Raw genomic sequence first — 23,899 nt, 5'->3', positions numbered from 1 at the left:
GTAGATCATTTCATAATATCGGCATTGTGCAGATAAGATAGTTCGGGTACTTCAACAACTGAAGCAGGGAGTTAGGCAATATTGGGCATAGTCTATTGGAAGATAGAAAAAGAAATATCAGTGAAAATATCATAACTTGAATCGGACGTGACTACTGTCCGCGTCCCTGAATTTATCGTGCAAATTCTTTGTATAACGGATAAGTAATCTGTCAGTACTCCTGAAATGAGTATGGACATAGGCAACGTGGAAGCCAACCATTCACATTTGGAAATGCAGATACAACAATCCATTGTCTCGGAATGGTAGAGAACATGGCGATGGGGTACATCAATTATGTGAATAGTTGGACGAGAATACTCGGAAAAGTCACTCTGCTGAGCGAATTAGAACTCTGAACGCTGATATCCGAAACTGAAGCGTACGTCCCAGCTCTCCGCGACCCAGAATTTCTCACGCAAAGTCATTTTCTAACGGATACTAAATTTGTCAGTACTCCTGAAACGAGTATGGATTGCGGCAACGTGACGGCCAACCCTTCATCTGTGTGAATTTTTTGACAACAGTCCATTGTCTCGGAATGGTGGAGACTATGGCGATGGGGTACATCAATTATCTGAATAGGCAGTAGAAATGGCAACATGACGACAAGAACCGAGAATTGGAGACATCATACTGGTAAGTGAGAGCAGCGTGCCAAGAAAATACAGAAGATTGAGGAAAATCGTCTAGTTATACCCTGGAAGAGAGGTAGTGCCAAAAACTCTGAAAATGCAACCGAAAGAGATTGCTGGAGGTACTCTCAAGCGCCTAGCGACGAAATTGTACTTAATAGACCGAGCTGAAGCATAATGCTGGAGGATGTTAAAAACAGAATTTCAGAAAAATCCTTGAGACCCGGGCGTAACTACCCAATGCTCGAAAATAGATCGAAGACCCCGACGGAAAGCGATTTTAAAGGATGCGCTACATGGCTCTACATACCCGCACGTTCTAGGAACAACGAAAGAGCAGCAGGTGCCTTCGATCCATGTAGCTGTGATAGTGACAACAAAACAGCCGCGCATCTAACGGTTGGCAGAAGGAGCAGATTTACGACGCAGAAATACTGCGCACCGGACTCCACCTGATGGAAAAAGAGTTTTACTTTATTAAATTCTATCTACCAACTTTCGATTCATAATTTTAAAAGAATATTGTTATTGTTGATACACTGCTGTAATTTTTATCTCTTAAAATAAATTTCAAATTAAAAATACAGTTGTTCCTCAACGTTTGCTGTATATGCGTTCTGGCGGCACCGCTAATGTCGAATTCACGCGAATACTTGCTTTATGCTCTTACGCAATTTACTAAAAGCTACATTGGGTATCACAGAACGTCTACTGATTTATTCAGCTGTTGAGTTGAGTATTTATCTATTTATCTATTTATATCTTTTTATTCATGTGATTGAGTGCATAACAGTCTAAATCGTGGGTGTGTTCTGACGTGCAAGCTTGCCAGAAGTCGATGGATTGTCCGGCGCATCTTTTTTTTAATAATACTGTTATCAATAGTTGTTTATTCTTTGTTTTCATTTCTTGCAGAATTCACGGATGTGGTTCCCGATCTATTTTTAAATCATGGTTAAACTTAATCGCGCGCACCGTATCAGAGTCGTTTTTAAAATTTTTTCATGCTACCTGCTTAAGTGTATGCAGAATTTCCGCAAGTCCTTTCAAAATTAGTTTGTCATTGGCTTATTTAGTTATTTTCATCTGGTCAGCATTCACAGATGTAGTCTCTCAGCAACTGAGTGATATATAAGAAACGCGGATGAAGCGTTCAACAAGTTGTTGTTGTGGGATTTTAAATAGATAGTTTAATAATGTTCAACACGACATTGTTGTGTGATATTGTATCGACTTTCTCTGACTTATTGTCTTCACGGTGGTTGTATTGCATCCAAGTATAGAAATTTTCGTACACCTGTTTATCCTTGTGCGGTGATTGGGCTTGTGGTAAAATTATCACCTTTACGCAATACGATCAACGTACCTGAACGTCAGTATTCAAAAAGAATAGAACATTTTACATTGCCTTATTTTTTTGTAAACTAGATAACTAAAAGTTATTTGAAGATGAAAATTAAAAATAATAGATGAAAAAATTGCAGATGTATAAAATTTAACAAACAATCTAACAAACAAATTAAAAAAGAGATCAACAGACCGCAGCAGAAACAGCGGAGGATAGAATTACAAAAATGTGGCGATGCAGAAATGGAGGCATTATAAACGACTCAATTAGATGGACTGCGCAAACTCAAAAAGCAGCCGTTTCACTTCAAAACTAAAGCAGCTTAGTAGAAAGTTTGATATACCTGATTGAAAACATTAGATAATGCCAACAAGTATGAAAATAAAAGTCAATTTTTAATTATACATTTTGAAACTATAATTACAAAACAGCTTATCAATTATTCATAAACTTAAAAAAATATTTTTGACTGAGCATTAATAAAAATCAGGTAACGTTTAACTTACTGTAGTAACGAATATTGTTATCAGAATTGTTAGTCGCTTCACCGTAGTACTTAATTTCATCGTCAGAATGTCGGTTTTTATGAAGTTGTGGCGTATAAACAAAGCAAAAAAGAAGCTTATTGATGCCACAAATCGTTATTTGGAGATGAAGCATACTATCCCAAGCGGAGAAGAAGAGCGTATTGAAGATGATTTGGATTTTTTCCGTAAATTTTTTACACCAGTTGAAGACGAGGAATTTGATGAAAACGAATATGGATTTTTTGAAAACATGCATCGTTATGGAACAGTTCCGAACAATATTGCCCGTGCAGTGCTTGGTTTGGTCAGCGTTTGGCTATTTTACATTTTAATTATGTGCGTCGGAGTACTGAAATGGTCAACTGATCCTTACAAAGTTGGTAAGCTTGTACTAATTATTAGTGGAATGATGTAATACGTTTTAACTGAATGAATTCAGGTCTCATTTGTGGGGTTTTAAGCGTAATCACCCTGTTTGGCATTTCTATGAACCGTTTTGTATGTTGCTCGTTTTTCGTTATGCTACCTGCCTCTTGCACATCTACTGCTCGCACTGTTCTTATACTTTTGGTTTTGACTTGGACAATTCAAGGTCCAATGTTAAATATGCAAATTAATTTAAGGAAAACAGCTGAAACGTTAGCCTGCGTACAGGAAAAAGTTGCTAAAGAGACGATTAAACTGAAAGCGGCAGTTCAAAATGTAGCCGAATCGAAAATGAAGCCTCTTCTACGTCTTACTAATTCATTTCATCAGCTAAGTGATTCAGGAAAGAATGTACTGAAAAAAATCCACTCTGGTGTCACGGCTTTAGGTAAAGGTGTTAAACGATTGCGAAATTGGCTTGGAAATGTTCTCGGCACTTGTAACAAGGTTCTGATGAAACCGTATGAAATTTGTGTGAAAATGTTTAACGTCATTGTTGAATACTGCGATTACACTGCATGGTTTATGCCTGTAGTGTGGTTTGTATGCCGTGTGATTAGCGCTGTTAGTACTGTGTGTAATGTGCTTCTTTTCGTCACTCAGTTTTGCAAACTTAAAGATATTATTACGAAAAAGATCAAAGATGCTCTGTTGGAAGGGATCGAGAAGAAACTTTTACAAGCCGAAGAACGCATTGTTAATGCTTATTCATTCAATTTTAGCATTAGTGAGACTGTAGAATACAGCGTCGAATACAAAACCAACGTTACTGTTTTAGTTGATATGTTAAATGAAAAAATTGATTACATACGGTATAGGAAATTGAAATTTTCTCTTTACTTTTTTCAGATATATTTTATTGATTATTTTAGAGAACTGTTTGATATGATCGATATATCGATTGGGGGTTTTGTTGGATTGACCCTACTTTACATGCCGATAGCTGCTGCTCTTTATGTGAAGACATTTTTGCATTCAGATGAAATAGACAACTATTTCATTACTGAAGGGTTGCAAAAGTTTGACAAGCGATTGTGGTTAAAAGGCCAAGAAGCAATACTTCCGTTCACTGACAAAGAGAGAAAGAAGTATTTGAAACGGACAGATCTTAAAATGACATCAAAAGAACTATGGATGCGATGTTTTCCTCAACTTTTGAATCTTATAGCTGGGTAAGTGTTCTGATTAAATGCTTATTTATTCACTATTATGACGTTATTATTATAAATTCATGAGTTTACATATCTTATTTTATGCATAACTTTAGGCTGAAATTTTTTTAGAGGTTTTTTTTTCAAATAATTTGTATTTTAAATATTTTTCAGTTTTATCATCATTGTATATTGGATGGTTGTTGACAATTCAGTTTGCACGTTTTTGAAGATAATTAACCGATTTTTGAACAAGGCCACAGATTTTGATTTACCGTTACGTTTCAAGCCAGTTGTTGTTGGATCTGGATTGATTGCTAAAACATACAACGATATTATTGAAGAAATGGTACCTGAGGTTTCAGCTCCGGAGAATATTGCTGCATATTGGCAGCGCTGTATAACAGAACCAACTGAACCAGATATCAGACTTCGCTGGATTACAGTGGCAATTTTTGGGTACTGTTTGATTACAGTTTTTGTTCAAGTTTATTTATACCGAATAAGATCTTTAATTTGCGAAACCTTTTACCCGGAAACAATTGAAAAACGTATAGCATTTATGCACGGTGAAATTGGTGTCTCACGGGGAGGTTGGAAGCACTTTGCAGAAAAATCAGTAAAAGCAAAACTGGGAGGAAGTAAAGCTGATATTGCACAAAAGTTACGACAAAGAGTAGCGTCACAGGTAATGCAAATCATCAGTATAATTTTTAGTTTTTGCGTATTTATTCTTTTTTCTGTGCTTTTGCAGGCATTCCTGGTGGGAAGTTTTATTCGCGCTTCAGGTGGTCAAAGAAAAAGTTGTATAGAATGCAATGAAGAAGGACCAGCGGAAGATTTTCAGAATTTTCGTAATTGTGAAGCTTGCCAGGCGGCTTACTGTATTGCATGCTTTTTCGGTGTTGCCAAATGCATGAAATGTAATCAAGTGAAACAAATCGACGACATTGAAGTTGACGAAGAACGATTAGAACTTTACAGTAAGAAGAAGCAAGACAAAAGATCTGCAGCTCGTCAAAAGCGAAGTAAGAAATTTTTTCCAGTTACAATTAATTTCATATTAAAAAAATAATCTTCAGTGTTTCATGATAGACAGGTTTATAATTAGTTATTACTCTGTTTGATTCGGGGAGTTGAATGAAGGGACTTAAAATATAAGTAATAAATCTACTTCATATTTTCAAAATTTTCAAATGATTTAATGGTCCATTTGAATTTATGCCAAATTCCATTACAATTTAATAATATTAATACAAAATTATGCTTATTTTGCATATGATTTACATGTAATGGTTGTAATATTGAAAATATTGATCTTTTTCAAGTTCTCATTCGTTTTAAACTTTTATAAAGAATTATATGAAATATTTGTAAATTGTTTTAATATGTGTGAAATTATGATATTTCCAGTAAACCAAATTTTATCATTTGATGAACTTTTAGGTAGAGAATACAAGTTGCTCGAATATTACGGATGAAGAAAGATAGCATTCAACTAGTCAGCGTTTCAATGTGAAAGTATCATATTTTGCCAGGGTTGTCAAAAAGCGATAAATATTAGATATATATTGTTGCTTCGCTCAAATAATGTCTTTTATTCTGAGTATAGTGTTATTTTTACTTTTTGATTACTGCTGACCGGTTGTTCTGTTTTTATGATATCAAAAAGTTCGAAATAAATTGAATTTAAATTCAAAAATGATCATTGTTCTCATTTAGCTTGATTGTGGCTCAAAATAATCTGTCATGTGTCAGATGTGCGGTTGTTTAAACAAAAATTGAATTAAATTTGAATTTTTCATTTAATCAAACGTTGGAAATGTAAAATTTGAACAATTCCAATTTCAATAAGAACAAAACAATATTACTTCTGCTGAAAAGATTTATCTTTTTTATCCTTCTGAAGCGTTTCGTCTTTTGGAAAACTTTTGAACCACTTCAGCAGCTCTTCTTTGCTAGTTTGGGGTATATTATTGAGATTTTTAATATTTTCTTCAATTGACGAGAAAGTAGAACTGCTTATTGCTTTTTCACTCTCTTCTTTTAGCATTATTTCACTGTTATCAGGTGAATATTGTTTGTGAATTTCTTCGTTTTCCTCATTTGATACTATAATGTTTTGCAATGAAATAATATAATGATTAATTATGCATTCATACTTACCTGTGAAAGAAATTTCACTAGCAGTCGATGAATTTTCCCCTGCATTATTATTGTTAGTAGTTTGCTCTTTTTCATCCATTTTTTTGGCACTGCTGAATTTTTTCACCGTTGCAAGAGCGGTTTCCAGTGTTTTCCCCATTCTTATGGACATTTCGTCATCGCTGTTATTGACTTTATTTATTTTTTCTGTTTCGTTGATATTACTTTGTAATTTGGTGATTTCATCCTTCAATTTTTGCTCAATATTTTCACAAGGTTCTTGAGACTTGTCAGTGCATGTAGCATTTTGCTTAAAATTCTCTTTTTTTATAGTTTCTGATTTGCTTTCAAATATAGCTTCAGCTTCTACAGTTATTCTGGCAGGTGAGTTTTCAGTAGAATATAAAGAACAGAATGGGGCATTCTCACTTAAAGTTCCACTTTCAGCAGTTTCTTTGGTTATATTCTGCATAAATTGTGATGGAGAAGTATTGTTCACAATCATTTGATAACTTAGTGAAGTCAAAGATTTCGCTGACTTGTTAATCGTATCTTGGTTAACACTTATATTGTCAGAAGTTTCAATGTGTTCACAGTTTTCAGTTTTTCCTTCAATTTTCACATCTGCTGAAAATTTTGTCTCTCCTTGAGATGGAGATGGTGGAAGCAAAGGTTGAGAAGAAGGCTTGCAATGATTATAATTTTCATCTTTCAGTAGAGAAATCTGACGAGGAGTTGGACGATTCCATAATAATTCACACTGTAATTGGTTCACTTTTATTTGAAAATATTCCACTTCCAACGCTTTCATTGAGTGTTTTTCCTCGAGATTTTGATATTCTTCTGTTTTTGCAAAATATTCATTCACCATGTTAGTCACCTAAAGAATTTAATACAATAATTTTAATAAATTCCATAGTAAAATGTATCTATATGTATATATATAGTCTGCTTACTTCTTCATTCAACAATGCAAATTCACGCTTTAAATTTTTTGCGTAACTAAATAAAACTTCCTGAGTTTTTTTCAAGGTTGTCATATTCAGCATTTGATTGGTTTTCACAGCTGATCCAACATTTACATGTTTTTCATTTGTTGATTTCAATTTTTCAAGGTGCATTTCCAAATCGCTACACGAAAGTTTCTTCTCATTTATTTTGCTCTTCAAGATGTTAATCTCTTTTTGCAGCTTCACTTTCATGAAGCTAAATGTTTTGTGTTTGGATTCTAAATTCTCCTTCTCCAATAGTAGATTCTTTAATTCTTCTTGATAACCATCTCCATTTATTGCATCTTCTTCTTTCTTATTGTCAACATCTACTAGTCTGGCTCTTTCTCTGGCAATGTTCTTTTGTAAGGAAGCATTTTTCCACATTAATTCCTTCTTTATCTTTTGCTTTATTTCCAGCTTATCTTGAAGCGCTTGTATGCGGTTCTCGATCATTTTTCTATTGCACATATCATAACAATGAGATGTTGGGTTTTTCCTATTCATTTCGAACAATTCCTTCATCAGTGATCTCTCATGTTCAATATTTTTGCTCAACGCCACTATTCTGCTCTTCTGTCTTTCGATATTCTCGTTTGCAGCTTTTTCTTTCTCACAAAATTCCAAACGACGCTGCCGCCAAGTTTCAGAAATCATTGTCAACGTTTTTTCACGCATATTTCTGTCGTCTTTCACCTTTTCCAAGAGTGCTTTTTGCATTTCCGCTTCATCATGGCCGATGTAAATATTTTCAAGTAGCGCTATTTCACTTTTCCTTGCCTCAATATTTCTGCAAGCAAAGTGGATTTTTTCTTCAATATCTCGCATTTCTTTGTTATTTTGCCATATTTTTTTAATTTTGGCCTGCAATCCGCCGAGTATAAAGCAGAAGAGGGAGTGCACATTTTGGATCAAAGCATTAGTGGCTGGTTTCCCATTCGGTACTTGATCGACTATTGAAGACAACTGATCAGCGTTTAATATAGTTCCTGCTATGCGTAATATGTTGACGTTGAGAACTTTGACAAACTTTTCCACCTCTTCTTTCATTTCTGCTATATCTTTCATCATCTTTGCAATGTTGATCTCAGTTGTGTGCTTTGTCATAAAATCCTCTTTGATACAATTTTCTTGGTATCTTATCAAATCTCTTACTTCCGGGTGTTGAAATCTATCCAAGAAATGGTCACATTTTTTGAATGCTATCTGATTATCAGAAGATTGGTTTTCAACAATTTTCGCCATAGCTTCGTCGTATATTAACTGTCGACGCAATGTAGCGCACACTTCAATTACCAAACGATCGCACATTTCGTCTGCCGTCCGTTGCCGAGCTTGCACTTTCCCTTCAATTTCGCCCAGTGCCCGTTTGCATTGCACAAGTTGAATACTATGGACCTGCGCCTGTTGGTCATCTCGGGCCTGTTGTTTTTCCCGGTCTTTCCTCTTTTCCAAACATTCGTCAAATAGCAGGAACAACGCATCCAAGCGCACGTTGATCATTTCGACCAATTCTCTGATGTTCGTAGTGGATTTTGTTGCTACAGGTGAAGCAGTCAGATCTTGACTGAGCAATTTCTGCGCGAACGTCAAATTGTTGTAAATATCCACCAGAAACTGCGAACAGAGCCTCTGCTGGTATTCATATGGGGACAGACCCGTAGCATCTCTGGCTGAGGTTGCTTCAATCTGAATACAGTCCAGCGGTTCATTCTGTGATTGCTTCTCCAAATCTGCGATAAGTTTCTTTATCTGGTCTTGAACTTCCACGTTTAGCCGCACCGATTGCCGGATGTCATTCAAAGCTTCAGCAGGAAGAAATTTCGAATGATTTTGGATTGTTGCGGTCAATTTTTCGTTCTCGTTTAAAATGAAGCCGCTGTTTTTTTTCACTTCGATGGGAACTTTATCACCTTGCATTTTTGTTTCACTTTAGCTCAGCTTTTAACTCAGCTCGCTACTTTCAAGGAAAACAGAATACAAACTGAACCTCATAAATAGTTGACTTTTTATACTTTAAAAAACAATATTAATTTAAACAATTTAGACAATAAAATTTTCAGCTTTAAAACATTTTTACTACACAGTTTACTGTGCTTTAAATTTCCAACTTGCATGACGAAGATATATGAAAGATACAATAACTTGCAATGTAACGAATACATTTGTGCACAGTTTGATCTCAGAGCATTCGTTTTTTATGGAAAAACTATAAACTTTATTATTTTCAAAATTAATTTTCATTCTATTACAAGAAACATAAATATTTTATTCGTTTTAATTCAATTTCTTCTAAATGATTCACATTAGAAGAGCATCTTATTACAAATGAAACTATTTTAACAACAAAGCTGCTCAAACGCTTCTATAAGGAATCACAACAATTAAAGCTATATCACTTTTGATAAATATATCTTGAAACGCAAAAGCCATTGAAAGAATATTATATAAATGTAGATGATATCATGGTTAAAAAGCATGGGAAAGTAAAGTCATCTCGTATTAATTATATAATCTATTCAGTATCCCTGATACAATGAAACTGATTCATAATAATTGATTTCTTCTTCCTGTGATTCACTGAAAGGTCGATATTCTGTAAATGCATTCTTCTTCAGTAGCATTGACTGTAAATAAATATATATTAATATTAAATATATCAATTTCATTTATTACTTTATTTTTAAAGCAGAAAATTACCTCGGATGGAATTATATCTGGTTCTGGAATTTTCTTCAGTAAAAATAAAAATGGTGCATAGATAAAATTTAAAACTGCTATTATGCACAATACTCTGAAATACATCCACTCAGTTATCAAATTTATAACTTTCACAGTTTATGCTAATCTTACGCTGGAAATCCGGCATTTCTTACCAACGGTCCACTTAAAATGGGTCCTGAAATAGTTTAACATATGCATGCTAAAATTACTGCTTAATGCAGTTGTTTTACCTAAAGCAAAAGCAAAACAAAACGCTGCATCAGCTATAGCATATGCTCCACCATATGTGCCATTGTATCGAATGTCTACAATGTATCCCATTTGTGGAAACATTGACGCATCAATCATTCCTGTAGTACTGATTGCGTTTTACTCTGAAGTGTGGAGATTCTAATTATAAAAATCATACCTATTGCAAATCCCATAAACGTATTTGGTGCAATAAGTTGATAAACACTTTTAGCTTGAGGAATCTGAAAGCTGAATATTAATTTCTTGGAAATGAATATAAATCTATACATATATATTTTTTTTCTACCGCAATCAAGCATCCTCCGATTGTAAGCAAACCAAGCATAGCGCTCAACCAGCGACCGATGCGATGAGCTAATGGGCCAAAGACATTCGTTCCAATTAGATATGAAATACTAGCTGGTAAAAATGCAGCACCTAAAAATTATTAAATAAACTAAAAATTATTTTATTCAAAAATTGTTTAAAATGTATTTTTTATTTCTGTGCTGCTGTTATAAGCAGTGAAAGAAAAAGAAAATTAATTACCCGTGGTTGCAGAATTAGCTTTCATTGTATCCATCATCCAGATGGGTAAAGATGGTTCCATTGTAGCGATGCCTATATTGCCTATTGTTATGGCGCCTGCGGCAAGAACAATGTATGGATCTTTGACTAGCCGTTTAATAGAAGAATCACGGTAACGAGGCGCAGAAATTTTGGGTTGCAATACCAATAATTGCAAAACTGAAATTAAACAGACGAAAGTAAATGGAAAAAAAATTTGGTTTTGATTAATAAAGCTTACAGCTTTGGATAGTATATGATTAGTGTGGCATGAATTCTGATTAAATACGCTAATAATTTTAAGCATTTCTATTGTGTTTTTTTTCATTTCATAATTTATATATTAATTTTTACATATTTTTACAGAAATAAAATTGTCACCTCCTTCTGCTAATGCCAACAGTGCTAATAGAATAAATGGAAGTTCTTTTCCAGTGTAACTGTATAAAACACCACCAAAAGGTGGTCCAACAAGAACACCAAGTGCCAAACCACCCAATGCCAAGCCCATAGCAGTCCCACGTTCTTCATCATCTGGATAAGCTTCAGCTAGCATTCCCATTCCGGCTGTACTTGTACAAGCAGAGCCAATCCCTTGCAAAGTTCTTGCGCAAAATAATTTTGCATAAGTATCACCAAAAGCAAACACTGAAAATATTGCTTGTATTGATTTCATCTTAGTCAAACAATTTTCTTACTCATTGTTGATCCAAACATAACAATAAAACCAATAAACATCGGTATCGTGTAACCAATTCTGAAAAAATTGAAATCAATACAACGAATATATTTTTAATTATACATTAACACAATTCAACATTGAAATGATTCCATAAATTAAATACCAACATTCAATAATAGATTCAATAACAGAAAAAGACATACTTGCTAATTAGCACACCAACACATGGATTTGTCAACAGCTGTACGAAAGCTTTTGATCCGAACATCAAGCCCACCTTGAGATTTTCTTCCACCAGCAACAAGTGTTCCTTTGCTTCTGTTATCACATTAGATGCATTGCTGTTTACTGCGCTACTGTTAGCAAAGAGAGGAATTTCATTTGGATTTTCTATTCGGAATAAATAGTCCGGCATTATTGGCACTAGAAATTATAATTGAAAATTATCCATAGTTTAAACAAATGATTCGTATATTATGTAAGATTTTTTTAAAATCAAACTAAGAATTTTTCTTCTCTTTTCAAACTGCAACTGCTATGCAATGCTATGAATTTCCATTTGTGCACTTGTGCAATTTGCATAAAAATTTTCTCTTTAATTTATTACCTTTAATGCTTTTCAATACTTAAACAAATAATAGGAATAATAAATTTTAACGAAATTTTAATTTCAATTGAATTTCCATTCAAACAAAGTAAAAAATAAATTTTCCATTTTTATCACACAGATAAAGCATAGAGCATTTATTGCTGCTTTTGATCAATTAAACTTGTTCTTCTCATTTCATTCAATTTTCACTTCGTAATTTCAAATGTAAAAATACACATAATATGCATTAGTTTTAAAAAAATATGCAAATTATTCACACTTGAAAACAGTTTTATTTTTAAAAAGCTTTTTAAAATAAGACTAGATCACAATTTTCATTGTCGTTATTAAAATTGTGCAAATTATCGTCACAGTTGACGGTGTGTTGTTTAATTTCAAAAATAATTTCACAAAAATTTACCAATTTAATTTCATTTATATGTAAATTGAACAAAGTAATATTTTTAATGTTTAAAAAAGAAAAGAAGGGGTTTTAATTCCTTTTGCATTTTTTTGACAAACTATTTCGTAAAATTTTCACCAACTCAGCAGCAGCAAATAATATTCATAACACAGGTGAATTATTGTCATTGCTTGAATAATATGCAATTTATTAATATAAATTATTAATTATTTCAAATTTGTATGAAAATTCAAATTTTCAAACATACCAACAGTTGTCAGAAGCATGTTGTCCAAGAATAACGCAGTGGAGACTAAAATTAGCAAAACTTTTCTTGAAGATCGACAATATTGCAAGCAACTGTTGAAAGTAGTCATTTCAATTGTCAGCAGCAATATATCTGAAAATTCGGCTTCACTTTTTGTCTACGTATGAAAATTTCTAAACACAAAAAAACCCAAGAATTGAAATAGTTTCGTTAATAATATTTTTTGGAAAAGAATTCAATTTGCCAAAATGAATGGCACAAATAGGCAAATCTTGAAGTTGATCGATTTTTGTAAAACGAGCCGGTAAACATGAGCATGAATAAAGCATGGCTGCATGAGCGTTCTGCTTTATCGGATGGAAAACAGATCGGCCGTATCGCTTTACTGGATCCAATTATGAGCTGTCCATTTCCACAATCCAGCTTCTTCCGGACTAAACGGGTGGGTGCCTTTCTTCTGCAAAATGTTCATCGACCATTTCAGTCACGCTATCCGGCGAGAAATTGTTCACAATTGCTAAACACTACCTGAGCGTTGATATTAAAAATCTTATTAATATGTTGAAATTAAATTTACCAAATATATGCATGTCATTGATCATCAGCAAATTCAATGAACCTCTTTCATCGTGAACTGCTCACTAATACCACCATGCGATGAAAAGTAGCAGCCTGACAAACAAATGCAACACTTGATGCACAATTTTTCACTTCAGTACTAAACTGCACATGGAAGCTTGTATAAAATTCCAAAATTCATCATTCATTTCAATTAAACATTTCATAAATTGCAAAACTTGCACAAACACCTTTATCAACTACACATATATACTAAAATTGTAGGTTGAAATAATTTTAACAATTACTCTCTTTCCTGTTGTATGAAAAACTAACATTTCTCATGCTGTTTTTTTTTCATTAAATTGTATATTTCTTCTACATATATACTTATAATATATTTAATATAAATAATTGAATATAAAAAAAAGAAAACTGTTATTTTTCTTTTTGGAAAAACAAGTAATTCTAATATTCTTCATACCAGTCAGTTATTAACTTGAGAAAATTTTTCAGAATATTTAATTAATTGAAATATTTTTCATTCGTAATTTCATTAAAATCAAAAAATAGAAATGAAATTCTTCCTCTGACAAAAAGAGAAACTTCCAATAGCAGAATTATTGAATCAAATTGACAGAACAAACATTCAAAGATTATAAATTGATTTCAATCACATTTATTCCATAATAGAAAAATTACAATTCGACAAATGTTGAAAAAGAACAATATGATAACGTGTAAAAACTGAAGTGAAATAAAATTTGAGCAACGACAATCAATTGTACAAGTAAATATATTCACAAAAATGACAATACCATTGTTTATTTTTAGGCAACAAATTCAACCAGATTGCATTCAGCGATGAATTTTAGCATCAATTTTCAGAAAAAAAAAGGTTTCATAAAACGAAAAGAACATGAACAGGTTAATCAAAAAATTTGCAAAATAATTATAAAAATAGTGGAGAAAGAAAATGCACTATACCATTTTTCAAACAGAATTATCTGAAATCATCAGTGCTGAACATCCCTTTCGCTCTGAATAAAATTGAATCTTTCGACGGATCGTACGGATGTTCCTTGGATGGTATTTCCAATACTGCCGGAATGCTTTTAACGTGATCATCAATAGCATATCGTATCATCTCCGCAATATGCTGATTAATTAATATGATAGCAACATCATCTCGACTGACGAACGATTTAAATGTGTTTTCTATTTCTTGAACGCTGACATTTTTGTCAACAACCAAGAAATTGGGTTGTCGAGCTCGATTCAATTCACCAATACCGCCGAGTAAAAATCCAACACATGTATCTTCATCCCCAATAACAGCAATCAGTTTGCCTCTGGCTAATGATGTCATTGTACTGTAGCTAAAAACCGGACAACTGACTGCTGTAAACAAATAACATGTAAACTTATTTAGCAAACAGAATAAGCGACAACATGACATTTCATTGTATTGTAATAATAATAATAGTTATAATAAAGTTTTACATCAACTGAAAAATAATTTTGGCAATTAGAATACAAAAATTAATTTCAGTTTAACTTTTCATTTTTTTTAAATCAAAATTCACTCATCTACAAACATTAACACGCAATAAATGTAAACATTATGCAATACCCATAACAACAGTTCACAAACAATGTTGATACTGCAAAACAAATTAAAAAAATGCTAAAATTTGTCAATTTCACTAGTTAAAAATGTGAAACTGCAAAAAATACAAATATAAAATTATAAAACAGATATTATTTACATATTAAAAGTTTAACATTGCAGTTGTAAACACTCAGTACTTAAATGCAACAGTATAACAGTGAAAACTTTACAAAGTAAAATATGAAACATATTAAGCATACAAAAAGTACCTTTTTAAGTAAATGTAAAGCAGAGGTTTAATTGTTTATGTTCAAAAAAAAGAAAAGAAAATTAATAACTACTGTAATAAACATAAAGACAATTAAGTACAAATTGAAAATAATATGTAAACAATACAGTATGAATATGAGTAATTATTATATAACAAGTAGAATTATTTTATGCGTTGATTTTAGTATAAAATATTTTTGACATGATAAAATTTTTTAAAGTAAAATTATTTCCATTGAATAATTTTTGCAATAAAGATTGAACAATTACCAAAGTGAATGAATTAATTGCCGTTTACTGGTTGTATCAGTCGGCTGTGCCGTTCTAGATTGAATTGTGTTACAACAATTCGACGATGATATACTGGTCTTATTTTGACATATTTTAAGCAAAAATTTTTGCAAAAATATGCAATTTTAGTTTTCAAATTATTCAACACGTATCAATCCGATTTAGCAACATAAGCAGTTGAAGATTTGTTGCTTGTTGTAAAATTTTAATCAATTTTTGATATTTTATGCAACTTTAATAAGTTACTTTTTCTTTCAATGTTCCATTATTGATATGATTTTTCTTTCAATACCAGTGTAAGATATTTGAATATTTTTGAAAATTGTATTTCCTGCTTATCATGCATAGCACACGAAGCGTATATATATTTATTTATTTTTAAAAGTTCTATCTGCACAAAGATAACGTGAGTAAGCAGCAATGACCGCGCGGAGTGTGCTTTTCAAATAGAACGAATTAAACAATGGAATTGAATGAATGAATAAAATGAATTTTCAAAAAAAGTTTGATTTGGAAATTTCGAATCAACATTTTATCAAATATATTAGCAATGGAAATATTGTTTTCAAATAACAAATACAGAGGTGGTTGAAAGAGATGAATAAACAAAAAAATTCAAATTTTGCACTGTTTTCAATTGTTTCATTAAAATATGATGAATATTATGTATTGTTTAGAAATGAAGTTGATAATCAGTTTTTAATTTGTGTGTAATGATGAGGAAAAGAAAAAGAAATGAATTTCGATATGGAATATCCGAACGAAAAGGTCGACAAATTGATGCTAAATTGGTCAATGTTAACAGATGCTTGGAAAATATTGAATTTTGAAATGTGGCAAATTTAAAAATGTCAATGATCCGGAAGGGACAGTTTTCGTCCAGTAGAAAAAGCCAATGGACATGGTTCAGCGGCTTGAATTGGGTTGTGGGTTGGAGAGAAGCTAATTTTAAAAGCCGGTATTTGCGCTGCTGTTATTTCGGGTGTGGTGACACATAGACACACAGACAGAGCTTTGTTGACAAAAAGCGCAGCTTTACCTGTATGCATTCATTGTTTACCTGCCAGTTACTGAAAGCTGTGAATCAGCATTGGCGTTGTCATGGCAAAATTGTCATCGGTGCAGCGTATTCAATTCCACCTTTTTTCTATTGATCAGTTTCTCTTTGGTCGTTGCGTTGGGAACACATCACCATTAGCTTCGATTGTCTCTTAGCAACATCCACTATTTGACCATTTTCACTTGCATAACTTTTATTGGTATTTTTGAAAAAATTTGCAAAATTCAAGCAAGTATTGCACACAAATATTCCATTTCAATTCACTTGCAGCAGCAGAACATTTTCCAATTCATCTTGCTTATTTCTCAATTCAAATTATCCATATATGCTTATTGTAATAATTTTCAATTAACACTTTTCTCTGCTATTGTTGTTGTTGTTACTGCTGCTTGCTCAGTTTTGCATCTTCCGTTATTATTACAGTAAATTGACGATCAGTAGATTGAGTGGATGTTTAGATTCAACTGTGAGATTTAAGCATTCCGGATCAAGATTCTTGTCAATATTCAGCTAAATAGACTGTTGGATAATTGATATAAATGATGAAGAGTTGGAGTTTTTGTTTACCCCACCCACGCAGAAATGCTCGAAGAATTTTGCCGTGTCGTTAGTCTGACCTGATTGTCAAGTTGAAACGCGATCGTCTTGTTTGTGTATGCGCGTGTGTGTGTCATTTCGAACTGGCCCCAGTCTTCAAGTTGCTGTTTATTCTGGTTGTCTGATTTTTAAGCTCAGCTAAAAAGAAACAGTAAGTTCAATTTCCCTTCTTCATATTCATATTTTTCTCATTACGATTATGCTAATTTTTTCAAATGTAAACTCGTCTCAATTGGCTGTTTGAAAATTGTTTTACTTTTTTTTCCCCAAATTTGATAAGATTATCATTTTTCATAAGCTTTTCGTATAAAAAAGAAAATGTCAAAATTTATTACTATATGAAAATTTTCAAACAATTTAGTGAATCTCGTTTTTGAGAATATGTGAAAAAAATGGATAGTGATTTTGCTTACAAAAATTTCACCTTGTATTATTTATTGGCATTCGACTTCTGGCTTTTGGCATTGCATATGTCTGTCGATTTCAATGTCGCCAGATTTCCAATGTTAAAAAAAATTAACCAAACTAGACGTACTGTAATATTTGAAGATGCAAATATTGGTTCTTTTTTGTTTGTCATTACAGTAGAATATTTAAAATTCTAATCTACAATAAGTTGTACAATAAACGTGAATTTTTTTTTCTTCATTTAAATAAACTAATCTTTTTCTTATCAATTATATACATATATATATATTTTTTTATTCTTCCTATTTTAGTCAACTATTCAAATGTAAATTTGATAATTATTTTTGCGTAATTTCTCAGAGATGAAAATGACAATTGCATTTTACACTGGACGAAATGTCACCCAGTAGAATAGGACAAGGTCACTTTGTCAGCAGTGGTAAGTTTTTGAAACGACGAAAGACAAGGATGAGTCATGCAAAGTTTAATTTGAAATTTATTTCATGACGACGCTCGTTTAATTTCTTTTTTTATTTACTGAATCAACGTGATAAAGTTTTGTGATATTGGAGATGAAAGAAAAGAAAAGAAAATTTTTTTTATTTTTATAATATTTATTTTGTTTTTTTCAATGCTTTATCCTGTACAAAACTTTAAACATCTCATCAATTGGTTCATCTCGATCAACATTTCACTTTGGCATTGTGGAAATTTTTTCCTCTGAATCATTCAAAAGCGCTCCTTTTTTCAATTATAACTAGCAAGTTTCTTGGTTGTTTGATTTATTCGCTTCTTTTGATACTGTTCAACATGTCAAATCTGTCACAAATAGTCCATGTATATAAATATAAGATGAGCGATTGGTGTTGGATTTTGAATTGATTGAATTTCAAAAAAAAATCTATTTGTTGTTTTTTGAATATTCTATTTGTTTTTTTTCTCACTTAGCAGAACAAAGGTGACAATACATCATAGCTCTGACAAGAGATAAGAGGTAGATTATGAATTTTTACAAATTAAGTTGGATTAAGCGATAAGTAATAATAGATAACATGGGTATGTATTTGTTCATTTTGTATATTTTCCATTAATAAACGAATAAACTGATAATAAATACACTCGAAGTGTGAAGTGGCTTTAGTTGAAAAGGGAAAAGGGGATTAGTGTGTTTTTTGTATTGGTGCTTGATTGATCTCGTCGTTGTGGGGAATAATGAATTAATTGAACGCTTTGTGCAATGTGTGCTGCGCAGATTTGGTGCCCAGCCGCCGGAAGGGACACTTGTTTTTCTGTTTGTCCATTGTCCACTAGGTTGTCAATTGGTCCGTCTGTTTTCTATTGTACCGAATGACAGGAAACGCGCGTCCAGGTGCGCGTGGCGACGGTCCACGACCATTGTGCAATGACCAGTGCCGTTTTCCCAACGGACGGTCGACCCTGGCGTTGGTTGTGGTACCGCCGACGCCAATAATTGCGGTGATAAGCAGGCTGGTCGTCCGGCCAGCTCGGGTCACGATCGAAACCATTCGACCATGACCTGACCAATGGAGAGTTTTCCTTCCACAAATGGACATCGTCAGATCGACCGATGATCAGTGGAACCAATGATGGATGGATGTGTGTAGTGCAGGCTGGATTTTTATCACTTTGCATCAGTAGAGCAGAAGATTTCTATTCAACGTAGCTCTCTTTCTGCATGTGTAACGATCGACAAAATTCCCCCCGACGGCTGTTATGAATAAAAGTCGCTTTTCCTGTTCAACATCTCTTCTCCCCTGAGGAAGAATATTACATTCAGTTCTCTTCGCTTCAACTGGTTTCTCATTTTTCCACTACTCTTCCATTGTTTATTTATTTATTTATTTATTGAGAGTTTGTTCCTCAAAAGATGTGCTTTTCGTTGTTCACTTTTGAGCTAAAAATGTCAAAATTGATGCTCAAGAAGTTCTACAGTCAGTTTTGGACAAAACTTGCATTACGTTGTTGACCCTGATGTGAGCGAGGACGAAAAGCACTTTCAAACTTGACTCTTGCAAAATGCACTCACTGTTCATGCAGATTCCTTTTTTCCCAACACTGACATTATTACATTGTCATTGTTCGACAATGAGCGCGTTTCGCTTATTTATTTGCAAAAATTTATTCATCGCTTATTTGTTGTCTTCATTTTTGCAGAGAAACAAACGAAAGCAGTTGCAGTTGAAAGACAAGTAAACAACAACAACAACAACAACAAACATCACGACAACGGTGCTGTGATCAAAAAGCCCACTTTGAAATGTATCCCCTGTTATCATCGCCATCATTATTGTTATTACTTGCTTTTATTGGAATATTTTACACTGGTAAGTTGGAAAAGACCATAGCAACAGTTGAATTTTATTGAAGTGAATAATTTTCCAGGTGCTGCTCAGTTTCAAGTATGGGGACAAGGCACACCGAACTCAGCACTTCCGTTGGGAACAGCGAATCAACAGCCCAATCATGGAGATCCGTCCATCCGAGGATTCGGCAGTACAGTTGCACCCAAACTCGCCATAACTCTGGATCTATTGCCAATCGGCAGGGCCATGCACTTGCAGGTTTGTTGTTGTTGTTGTTGTGGATTGAAATTTTTTTCCAGTCGTCTAATTGACAACTTTTGCAGAGAATCTCATGGCGTACACCGTTTTCCACACCCCTGTATTGTGTCAGTGACCAAAGCGGTGTGAGACCCGTGTTCAGTTGTCTCGACTGCAACAGTACCGAATTCGATAATCTGCTCCAGGCGAAATCGTTGGACAAATCCACAGTTGCCGAATTTGCCGCCACGTGGTTGGATTCGGTTCCAATCAACGGCAGCATGCATGGGAAAAGGCTCGTCTGTTCGGTATATTACGACGGTCCCAGTGGACCGTCGAACGTGTCGGTGATGTCGGTGATGGACGTGCAATTTTTGGACGAACCCACCATTGTGGACGAAAAGTACCATCCCGCTTTGAATGGCAACAAATTTTTCTCCAACTTCCCATCGACTTTGCATTGCAAAGCTATTGGCAACCCTCCGCCTACCCAATTCAGCTGGTTCATCGAAGGTAGTCGGTTGTTCGACGGTCCCATGATCGCTTTGGGCATTGACCACCGTCTGAAGAGTATCCAATGTCAGGCGATGAACACGCTCTACGAAAAAATGTCCAAAGTTGTCGTTGTCGACAAGTTGTGTAAGTTTTTACAAATTTCTCTTCTATGTTTTACCGTATGTATAGAATTTGTCATAATTTTAATTTGAAAAAAAAACGCCTTCTTTCCTTCTCACCCCCCCTCCCCCTCCCCCATTTCGCATTGCGACTCTTTTCTCCCCTGTAACAATGGCCCTTACAAGGTCAAGGTTGCTCATTTTAATTCTGACGTGGATGCTTTTTCCCAGGGGCAGATTTTTTTTCCGACCCAATTATGCTAACCAGTTCAAGGTGAACAAGTGCTAGTTGCTGTCGAAAAAGATAAATCTCAAAATCTATCTCCATTCATATTCACCGTTGCACTTTTTTTCATCCTGTAATCATACTTTAATTTATATTTGTTCCAGCGTATCCTCAGCTGTCTGGGCACAATTTTCAAAGCATCAAAACTTCGTCCGTATTTGAGCCAGGCTCAAATCGAGCCAGAATGGGCCAACAGATAACTTTGCTTTGCAAAGCGACCGGCTATCCGTTGCCAAAGATGTTCTGGTATCACAAAACGGCCGACGGTACGATCAAAAACGCCACTTGTGAACAAAACGCATCTCCAACCAGTGGGCACACTTCGGCGGTATAATAAAATTTGCATAAAATAGTAAACAAAATTCAATTAATTCGTTTTTTTTATTTACTTAACAGGATGAAATTGTTTCTGCGTGTTCCATTTCACTGGATACGTATTTCAAAAGTGGCTTCTATTGGTGCGCCGCTTGCATCGCCAAATCGGCCAACGACTGGGCCTGCAATCGCAATCACGGTACCAACGACGGTATACAAGTGGACATTGTTGGTAAGTTTTGTGTGAGAAAAAGAAAAGAAAAATTCTTTTTCTTTTGTATTTTTTTAAAAATAATTTGCATTTTTCAGGCCCACCGTTGGTCTATTACGAACCCGTGACTGAGGAAAAAGTTGACGCGAACGAGGCGAGAATCATTGCCCAGTTCTGTTCAGACCCTACACCGAACTCCAACGACGGCTTCCAGTGGACAATCGACGGCCAACGCCTTCTTCCCGGCGAACGGCTAGGCAGTTTTACGGCCGAAATGCCACACCGTGTACGTTACGAATCAGACGAAATTAATTTAATTTAATTTAATTTAATTAATTTTTCACTTCATTTCAGAATTCTACATATTCAGCTTGCTACAACGCCGGCTTGATGATCAGCCCGTTGACGGAAAGTGATAAGAAAAAATTTGTCGAATACCGCATTCAAAATGAACATGGCGAATTGAAAAAGGCCATCAATCTTGCCGCTTTGATTGGTAATATTTCTTTCTTTTACTTGAAACAAAAATTCTACTTGGTTAATTATTCATTCTACAATTTGCATAATTTTAGGAAATGGCAACAGTTCCGCTTACAGTGAAGGAGATATTGGTTTAGCTGTGGGAATTGCGGTCGCTGTATTAGTTTTGATTCTCATACTGCTGACTTTGTTCCTCTGGTGGAGACGAATGGCTTGCTTTACAAGTATGCAATAAACAGCGCAAATTTTCATTTTTTAAACTTTTTTGGAAATTTATTTTGCAAACTTATTCATCAAATTAATTGTTTTCTCTATTTTTGCAGATAGCAAAGCTAAACAAGCTAAAGTTTCTAAGCAACAGAAAAAATATCCAATCAAGTATGCTTTTATATGACTTTTTTTAAAAAAATAAACAATTAATTATTGTTGTTGTTGTTTTTTAGCATTGTTCCTGAAGTGATGCGCCAAGCTCCTAAACCGGAACGTCTTCCTCCCGTTTCAGCACCTCATAATGATCTATACAAACCCGAGGTAACGTATTCGTGGCGTAACGCTGGCGGCGGCGGCGTCGGTGGAAGAGTATCTAAAGAAGTCGCTGTTTAAAACGCTGCATTTCGCTCTGCATCCTTTCAATACACTCGCATGCGTACCACTAATGTGAATATTCTAACTATTTGTATTGTACATACATATATATATATACTCATATTTGGTAAAAGACTGTTGGTTGTCTGCAATTATTCTCTATTCTATCTGCATGGATTTTTATGGTGTACGTACTTTTACAATTTACACACATGCACAAATTATTGCCTATTTTGTAAATTTTATTTTTTTTCTATTTTATTTCAAGTTATTTTATTTTATTATTTTTCAATTTTTGCTCGGCTGAATCTTGAAAGTTCGTTGATGGCAATGCTCTTGTATTCTATTTACACGTTACTAATTGTGAAAAGAGCTTTACTATGCTTTTTTTAATTTGCTGCTTTTGCTTCAATATAGACATTGATACGAATTTAATTCAATTCAATTTAATTTTGTTTTTTATTTTTTTTATTTTGCAGCCTCAGCTTCTTATTCCTCCAAAAACCTCATCTGTGTAACCCGGGTGCATGTCATTCTATTCTGCTTTTTCATGTAAGTGCTGCCGTATTGTGTCTATATTATTTGTACAATGAAAGATTTGTTAAATTAGGAAAAAAAAATTTTTTTTAATTAATTTTAATGATAACTTTCAAAATTCACCAAGGCAGCAGCAGCGGCACCTCACTGTTTCAGTGTTTATTCAAAAAAAAAACATTTTCTTAAATAACACGTGCACAACTCCGTGTGAATTTTTATTTAAATATATTGACCGTGCAAATGATAAGCTTGTTTTCATTGACTGTTTGAATTATTTTTGCATACATTTTTTCAATCAAACGACCATCCATTCATTCATTCATTCTGCATTGCTGCCATTTTCGCTTTTGCTCTTTTGATTGCAGTTGATTTAAATTCTCATCATTTGCTTTAATTTCATTTTTTGTTTTTGTTTTTTGATTATTTTGTTTTTTTATTTTATTAATTTTTTTTATTGCATCCATTTTCGCTTGCTGAGCCTGTTTCAGTGTTTTGATTTTGCATGCAATAATTATGCATAATAGCATTGTTGCCTAAATGCACCAACCAGTTGAGATGGACTTGAATAAAATTGAATAATCTTTTTTTTTCAATTATAGCCAATTGTCTATCCTGCACAGCATCCAGGATCTCAGACGCGCGAAGGGTTGAATTATGCAGAGCTGGATTTGGTTAAAGACGCTGCGGCACGCCGACCAATAACTACTTCCAATTTGCCTGTAGAATATTCTCGTTTACAACCTTACAAGCCACCTACAAGCAGTATTGTATGAATTCACATTTTCAATTT

At 33.8% G+C, this 23,899-nt stretch overlaps 8 protein-coding genes across 8 annotated transcripts; 4 read left to right on the top strand and 4 right to left on the bottom strand.

Moving 5' to 3' along the window:
- The first annotated feature begins 641 nt into the window (after nt 1-641).
- Tsp_06249 (putative penicillin-binding protein 2) lies at nt 642-1,130 on the top strand. Its single transcript, XM_003378297.1, has 2 exons — nt 642-678; nt 883-1,130. Exons 1-2 carry the CDS (start codon nt 642-644, stop codon nt 1,128-1,130), a joined length of 285 nt encoding a protein of 94 aa, XP_003378345.1.
- Nucleotides 1,131-2,292: 1,162 nt separating this feature from the next.
- Tsp_06250 (conserved hypothetical protein) lies at nt 2,293-5,617 on the top strand. The gene is made up of 9 exons (XM_003378296.1): nt 2,293-2,354; nt 2,562-2,929; nt 2,989-3,148; nt 3,173-3,787; nt 3,848-4,147; nt 4,301-4,814; nt 4,881-5,154; nt 5,209-5,225; nt 5,573-5,617. Exons 1-9 carry the CDS (start codon nt 2,293-2,295, stop codon nt 5,615-5,617), a joined length of 2,355 nt encoding a protein of 784 aa, XP_003378344.1.
- Nucleotides 5,618-5,993: 376 nt separating this feature from the next.
- On the bottom strand, nt 5,994-9,180 carry Tsp_06251 (hypothetical protein). The gene is made up of 3 exons (XM_003378295.1): nt 7,228-9,180; nt 6,293-7,151; nt 5,994-6,238 (listed from the first exon to the last, which is right to left on the bottom strand). The coding sequence occupies exons 1-3, from the start codon at nt 9,178-9,180 to the stop codon at nt 5,994-5,996; spliced, it is 3,057 nt and encodes a 1,018-aa protein (XP_003378343.1).
- Nucleotides 9,181-9,779: 599 nt separating this feature from the next.
- Tsp_06252 (synaptic vesicular amine transporter) lies at nt 9,780-12,833 on the bottom strand. Its single transcript, XM_003378294.1, has 9 exons — nt 12,725-12,833; nt 11,668-11,887; nt 11,481-11,539; nt 11,164-11,430; nt 10,765-10,962; nt 10,523-10,635; nt 10,394-10,457; nt 10,215-10,334; nt 9,780-9,856 (listed from the first exon to the last, which is right to left on the bottom strand). The coding sequence occupies exons 1-9, from the start codon at nt 12,831-12,833 to the stop codon at nt 9,780-9,782; spliced, it is 1,227 nt and encodes a 408-aa protein (XP_003378342.1).
- Nucleotides 12,834-14,091: 1,258 nt separating this feature from the next.
- On the bottom strand, nt 14,092-15,203 carry Tsp_06253 (vacuolar proton pump subunit F). Its single transcript, XM_003378293.1, has 2 exons — nt 15,164-15,203; nt 14,092-14,680 (listed from the first exon to the last, which is right to left on the bottom strand). The coding sequence occupies exon 2, from the start codon at nt 14,649-14,651 to the stop codon at nt 14,286-14,288; it is 366 nt and encodes a 121-aa protein (XP_003378341.1). The 5' UTR covers nt 14,652-14,680; nt 15,164-15,203; the 3' UTR covers nt 14,092-14,285.
- Nucleotides 15,204-18,855: 3,652 nt separating this feature from the next.
- Nucleotides 18,856-19,173, bottom strand: Tsp_06254 (conserved hypothetical protein). The gene has a single exon (XM_003378292.1). The coding sequence runs from the start codon at nt 19,171-19,173 to the stop codon at nt 18,856-18,858; it is 318 nt and encodes a 105-aa protein (XP_003378340.1).
- Nucleotides 19,174-19,798: 625 nt separating this feature from the next.
- Nucleotides 19,799-20,788, top strand: Tsp_06255 (hypothetical protein). Its single transcript, XM_003378291.1, has 3 exons — nt 19,799-19,865; nt 19,924-20,102; nt 20,168-20,788. The coding sequence occupies exons 1-3, from the start codon at nt 19,799-19,801 to the stop codon at nt 20,786-20,788; spliced, it is 867 nt and encodes a 288-aa protein (XP_003378339.1).
- Nucleotides 20,789-20,952: 164 nt separating this feature from the next.
- Tsp_06256 (hypothetical protein) lies at nt 20,953-22,590 on the top strand. Its single transcript, XM_003378290.1, has 8 exons — nt 20,953-20,962; nt 21,086-21,309; nt 21,378-21,528; nt 21,606-21,793; nt 21,862-22,003; nt 22,080-22,211; nt 22,311-22,365; nt 22,431-22,590. Exons 1-8 carry the CDS (start codon nt 20,953-20,955, stop codon nt 22,588-22,590), a joined length of 1,062 nt encoding a protein of 353 aa, XP_003378338.1.
- Nucleotides 22,591-23,899: the final 1,309 nt, after the last annotated feature.

This window comes from Trichinella spiralis (assembly GCF_000181795.1).
Source record: "Trichinella spiralis strain ISS 195 chromosome Unknown Scfld4, whole genome shotgun sequence".
Taxonomy (NCBI): domain Eukaryota; kingdom Metazoa; phylum Nematoda; class Enoplea; order Trichinellida; family Trichinellidae; genus Trichinella; species Trichinella spiralis.
Note: the sequence above shows the minus strand (reverse complement) of the source record. Positions and strands in the feature narration are given on the sequence as shown.

What these genes read in the sequence shown, in the direction of transcription:
- Tsp_06249 (XM_003378297.1), top strand. Translation starts at nt 642, where the DNA reads ATGACGACAAGAACCGAGAATTGGAGACATCATACTG. An exon ending in GAATTGGAGACATCATACTG is followed by an intron (nt 679 to 882) that starts GTAAGTGAGAGC and finishes ACAGAATTTCAG; the next exon opens with AAAAATCCTTGAGACCCGGG.
- Tsp_06250 (XM_003378296.1), top strand. Translation starts at nt 2,293, where the DNA reads ATGGACTGCGCAAACTCAAAAAGCAGCCGTTTCACTTCAAAACTAAAG. An exon ending in CTAAAGCAGCTTAGTAGAAA is followed by an intron (nt 2,355 to 2,561) that starts GTTTGATATACC and finishes CAGAATTGTTAG; the next exon opens with TCGCTTCACCGTAGTACTTA. An exon ending in GAAAAAATTGATTACATACG is followed by an intron (nt 3,788 to 3,847) that starts GTATAGGAAATT and finishes TGATTATTTTAG; the next exon opens with AGAACTGTTTGATATGATCG.
- Tsp_06251 (XM_003378295.1), bottom strand. Translation starts at nt 9,180, where the DNA reads ATGCAAGGTGATAAAGTTCCCATCGAAGTGAAAAAAAACAGCGGCTTC. An exon ending in TTGCATTGTTGAATGAAGAA is followed by an intron (nt 7,152 to 7,227) that starts GTAAGCAGACTA and finishes TAAATTCTTTAG; the next exon opens with GTGACTAACATGGTGAATGA. An exon ending in TAGTGAAATTTCTTTCACAG is followed by an intron (nt 6,239 to 6,292) that starts GTAAGTATGAAT and finishes AAAACATTATAG; the next exon opens with TATCAAATGAGGAAAACGAA.
- Tsp_06252 (XM_003378294.1), bottom strand. Translation starts at nt 12,833, where the DNA reads ATGACTACTTTCAACAGTTGCTTGCAATATTGTCGATCTTCAAGAAAA. An exon ending in GTTGGTGTGCTAATTAGCAA is followed by an intron (nt 11,540 to 11,667) that starts GTATGTCTTTTT and finishes CAATTTTTTCAG; the next exon opens with AATTGGTTACACGATACCGA. An exon ending in TTGTTTTGCTTTTGCTTTAG is followed by an intron (nt 9,857 to 10,214) that starts GTAAAACAACTG and finishes ATGCATTTACAG; the next exon opens with AATATCGACCTTTCAGTGAA.
- Tsp_06253 (XM_003378293.1), bottom strand. Translation starts at nt 14,651, where the DNA reads ATGACATCATTAGCCAGAGGCAAACTGATTGCTGTTATTGGGGATGAA.
- Tsp_06254 (XM_003378292.1), bottom strand. Translation starts at nt 19,173, where the DNA reads ATGCAAAGTGATAAAAATCCAGCCTGCACTACACACATCCATCCATCA.
- Tsp_06255 (XM_003378291.1), top strand. Translation starts at nt 19,799, where the DNA reads ATGTATCCCCTGTTATCATCGCCATCATTATTGTTATTACTTGCTTTT. An exon ending in TATTGGAATATTTTACACTG is followed by an intron (nt 19,866 to 19,923) that starts GTAAGTTGGAAA and finishes ATAATTTTCCAG; the next exon opens with GTGCTGCTCAGTTTCAAGTA. An exon ending in GCAGGGCCATGCACTTGCAG is followed by an intron (nt 20,103 to 20,167) that starts GTTTGTTGTTGT and finishes CAACTTTTGCAG; the next exon opens with AGAATCTCATGGCGTACACC.
- Tsp_06256 (XM_003378290.1), top strand. An exon ending in TATACAAGTGGACATTGTTG is followed by an intron (nt 21,529 to 21,605) that starts GTAAGTTTTGTG and finishes TGCATTTTTCAG; the next exon opens with GCCCACCGTTGGTCTATTAC. An exon ending in ACGAATGGCTTGCTTTACAA is followed by an intron (nt 22,212 to 22,310) that starts GTATGCAATAAA and finishes CTATTTTTGCAG; the next exon opens with ATAGCAAAGCTAAACAAGCT.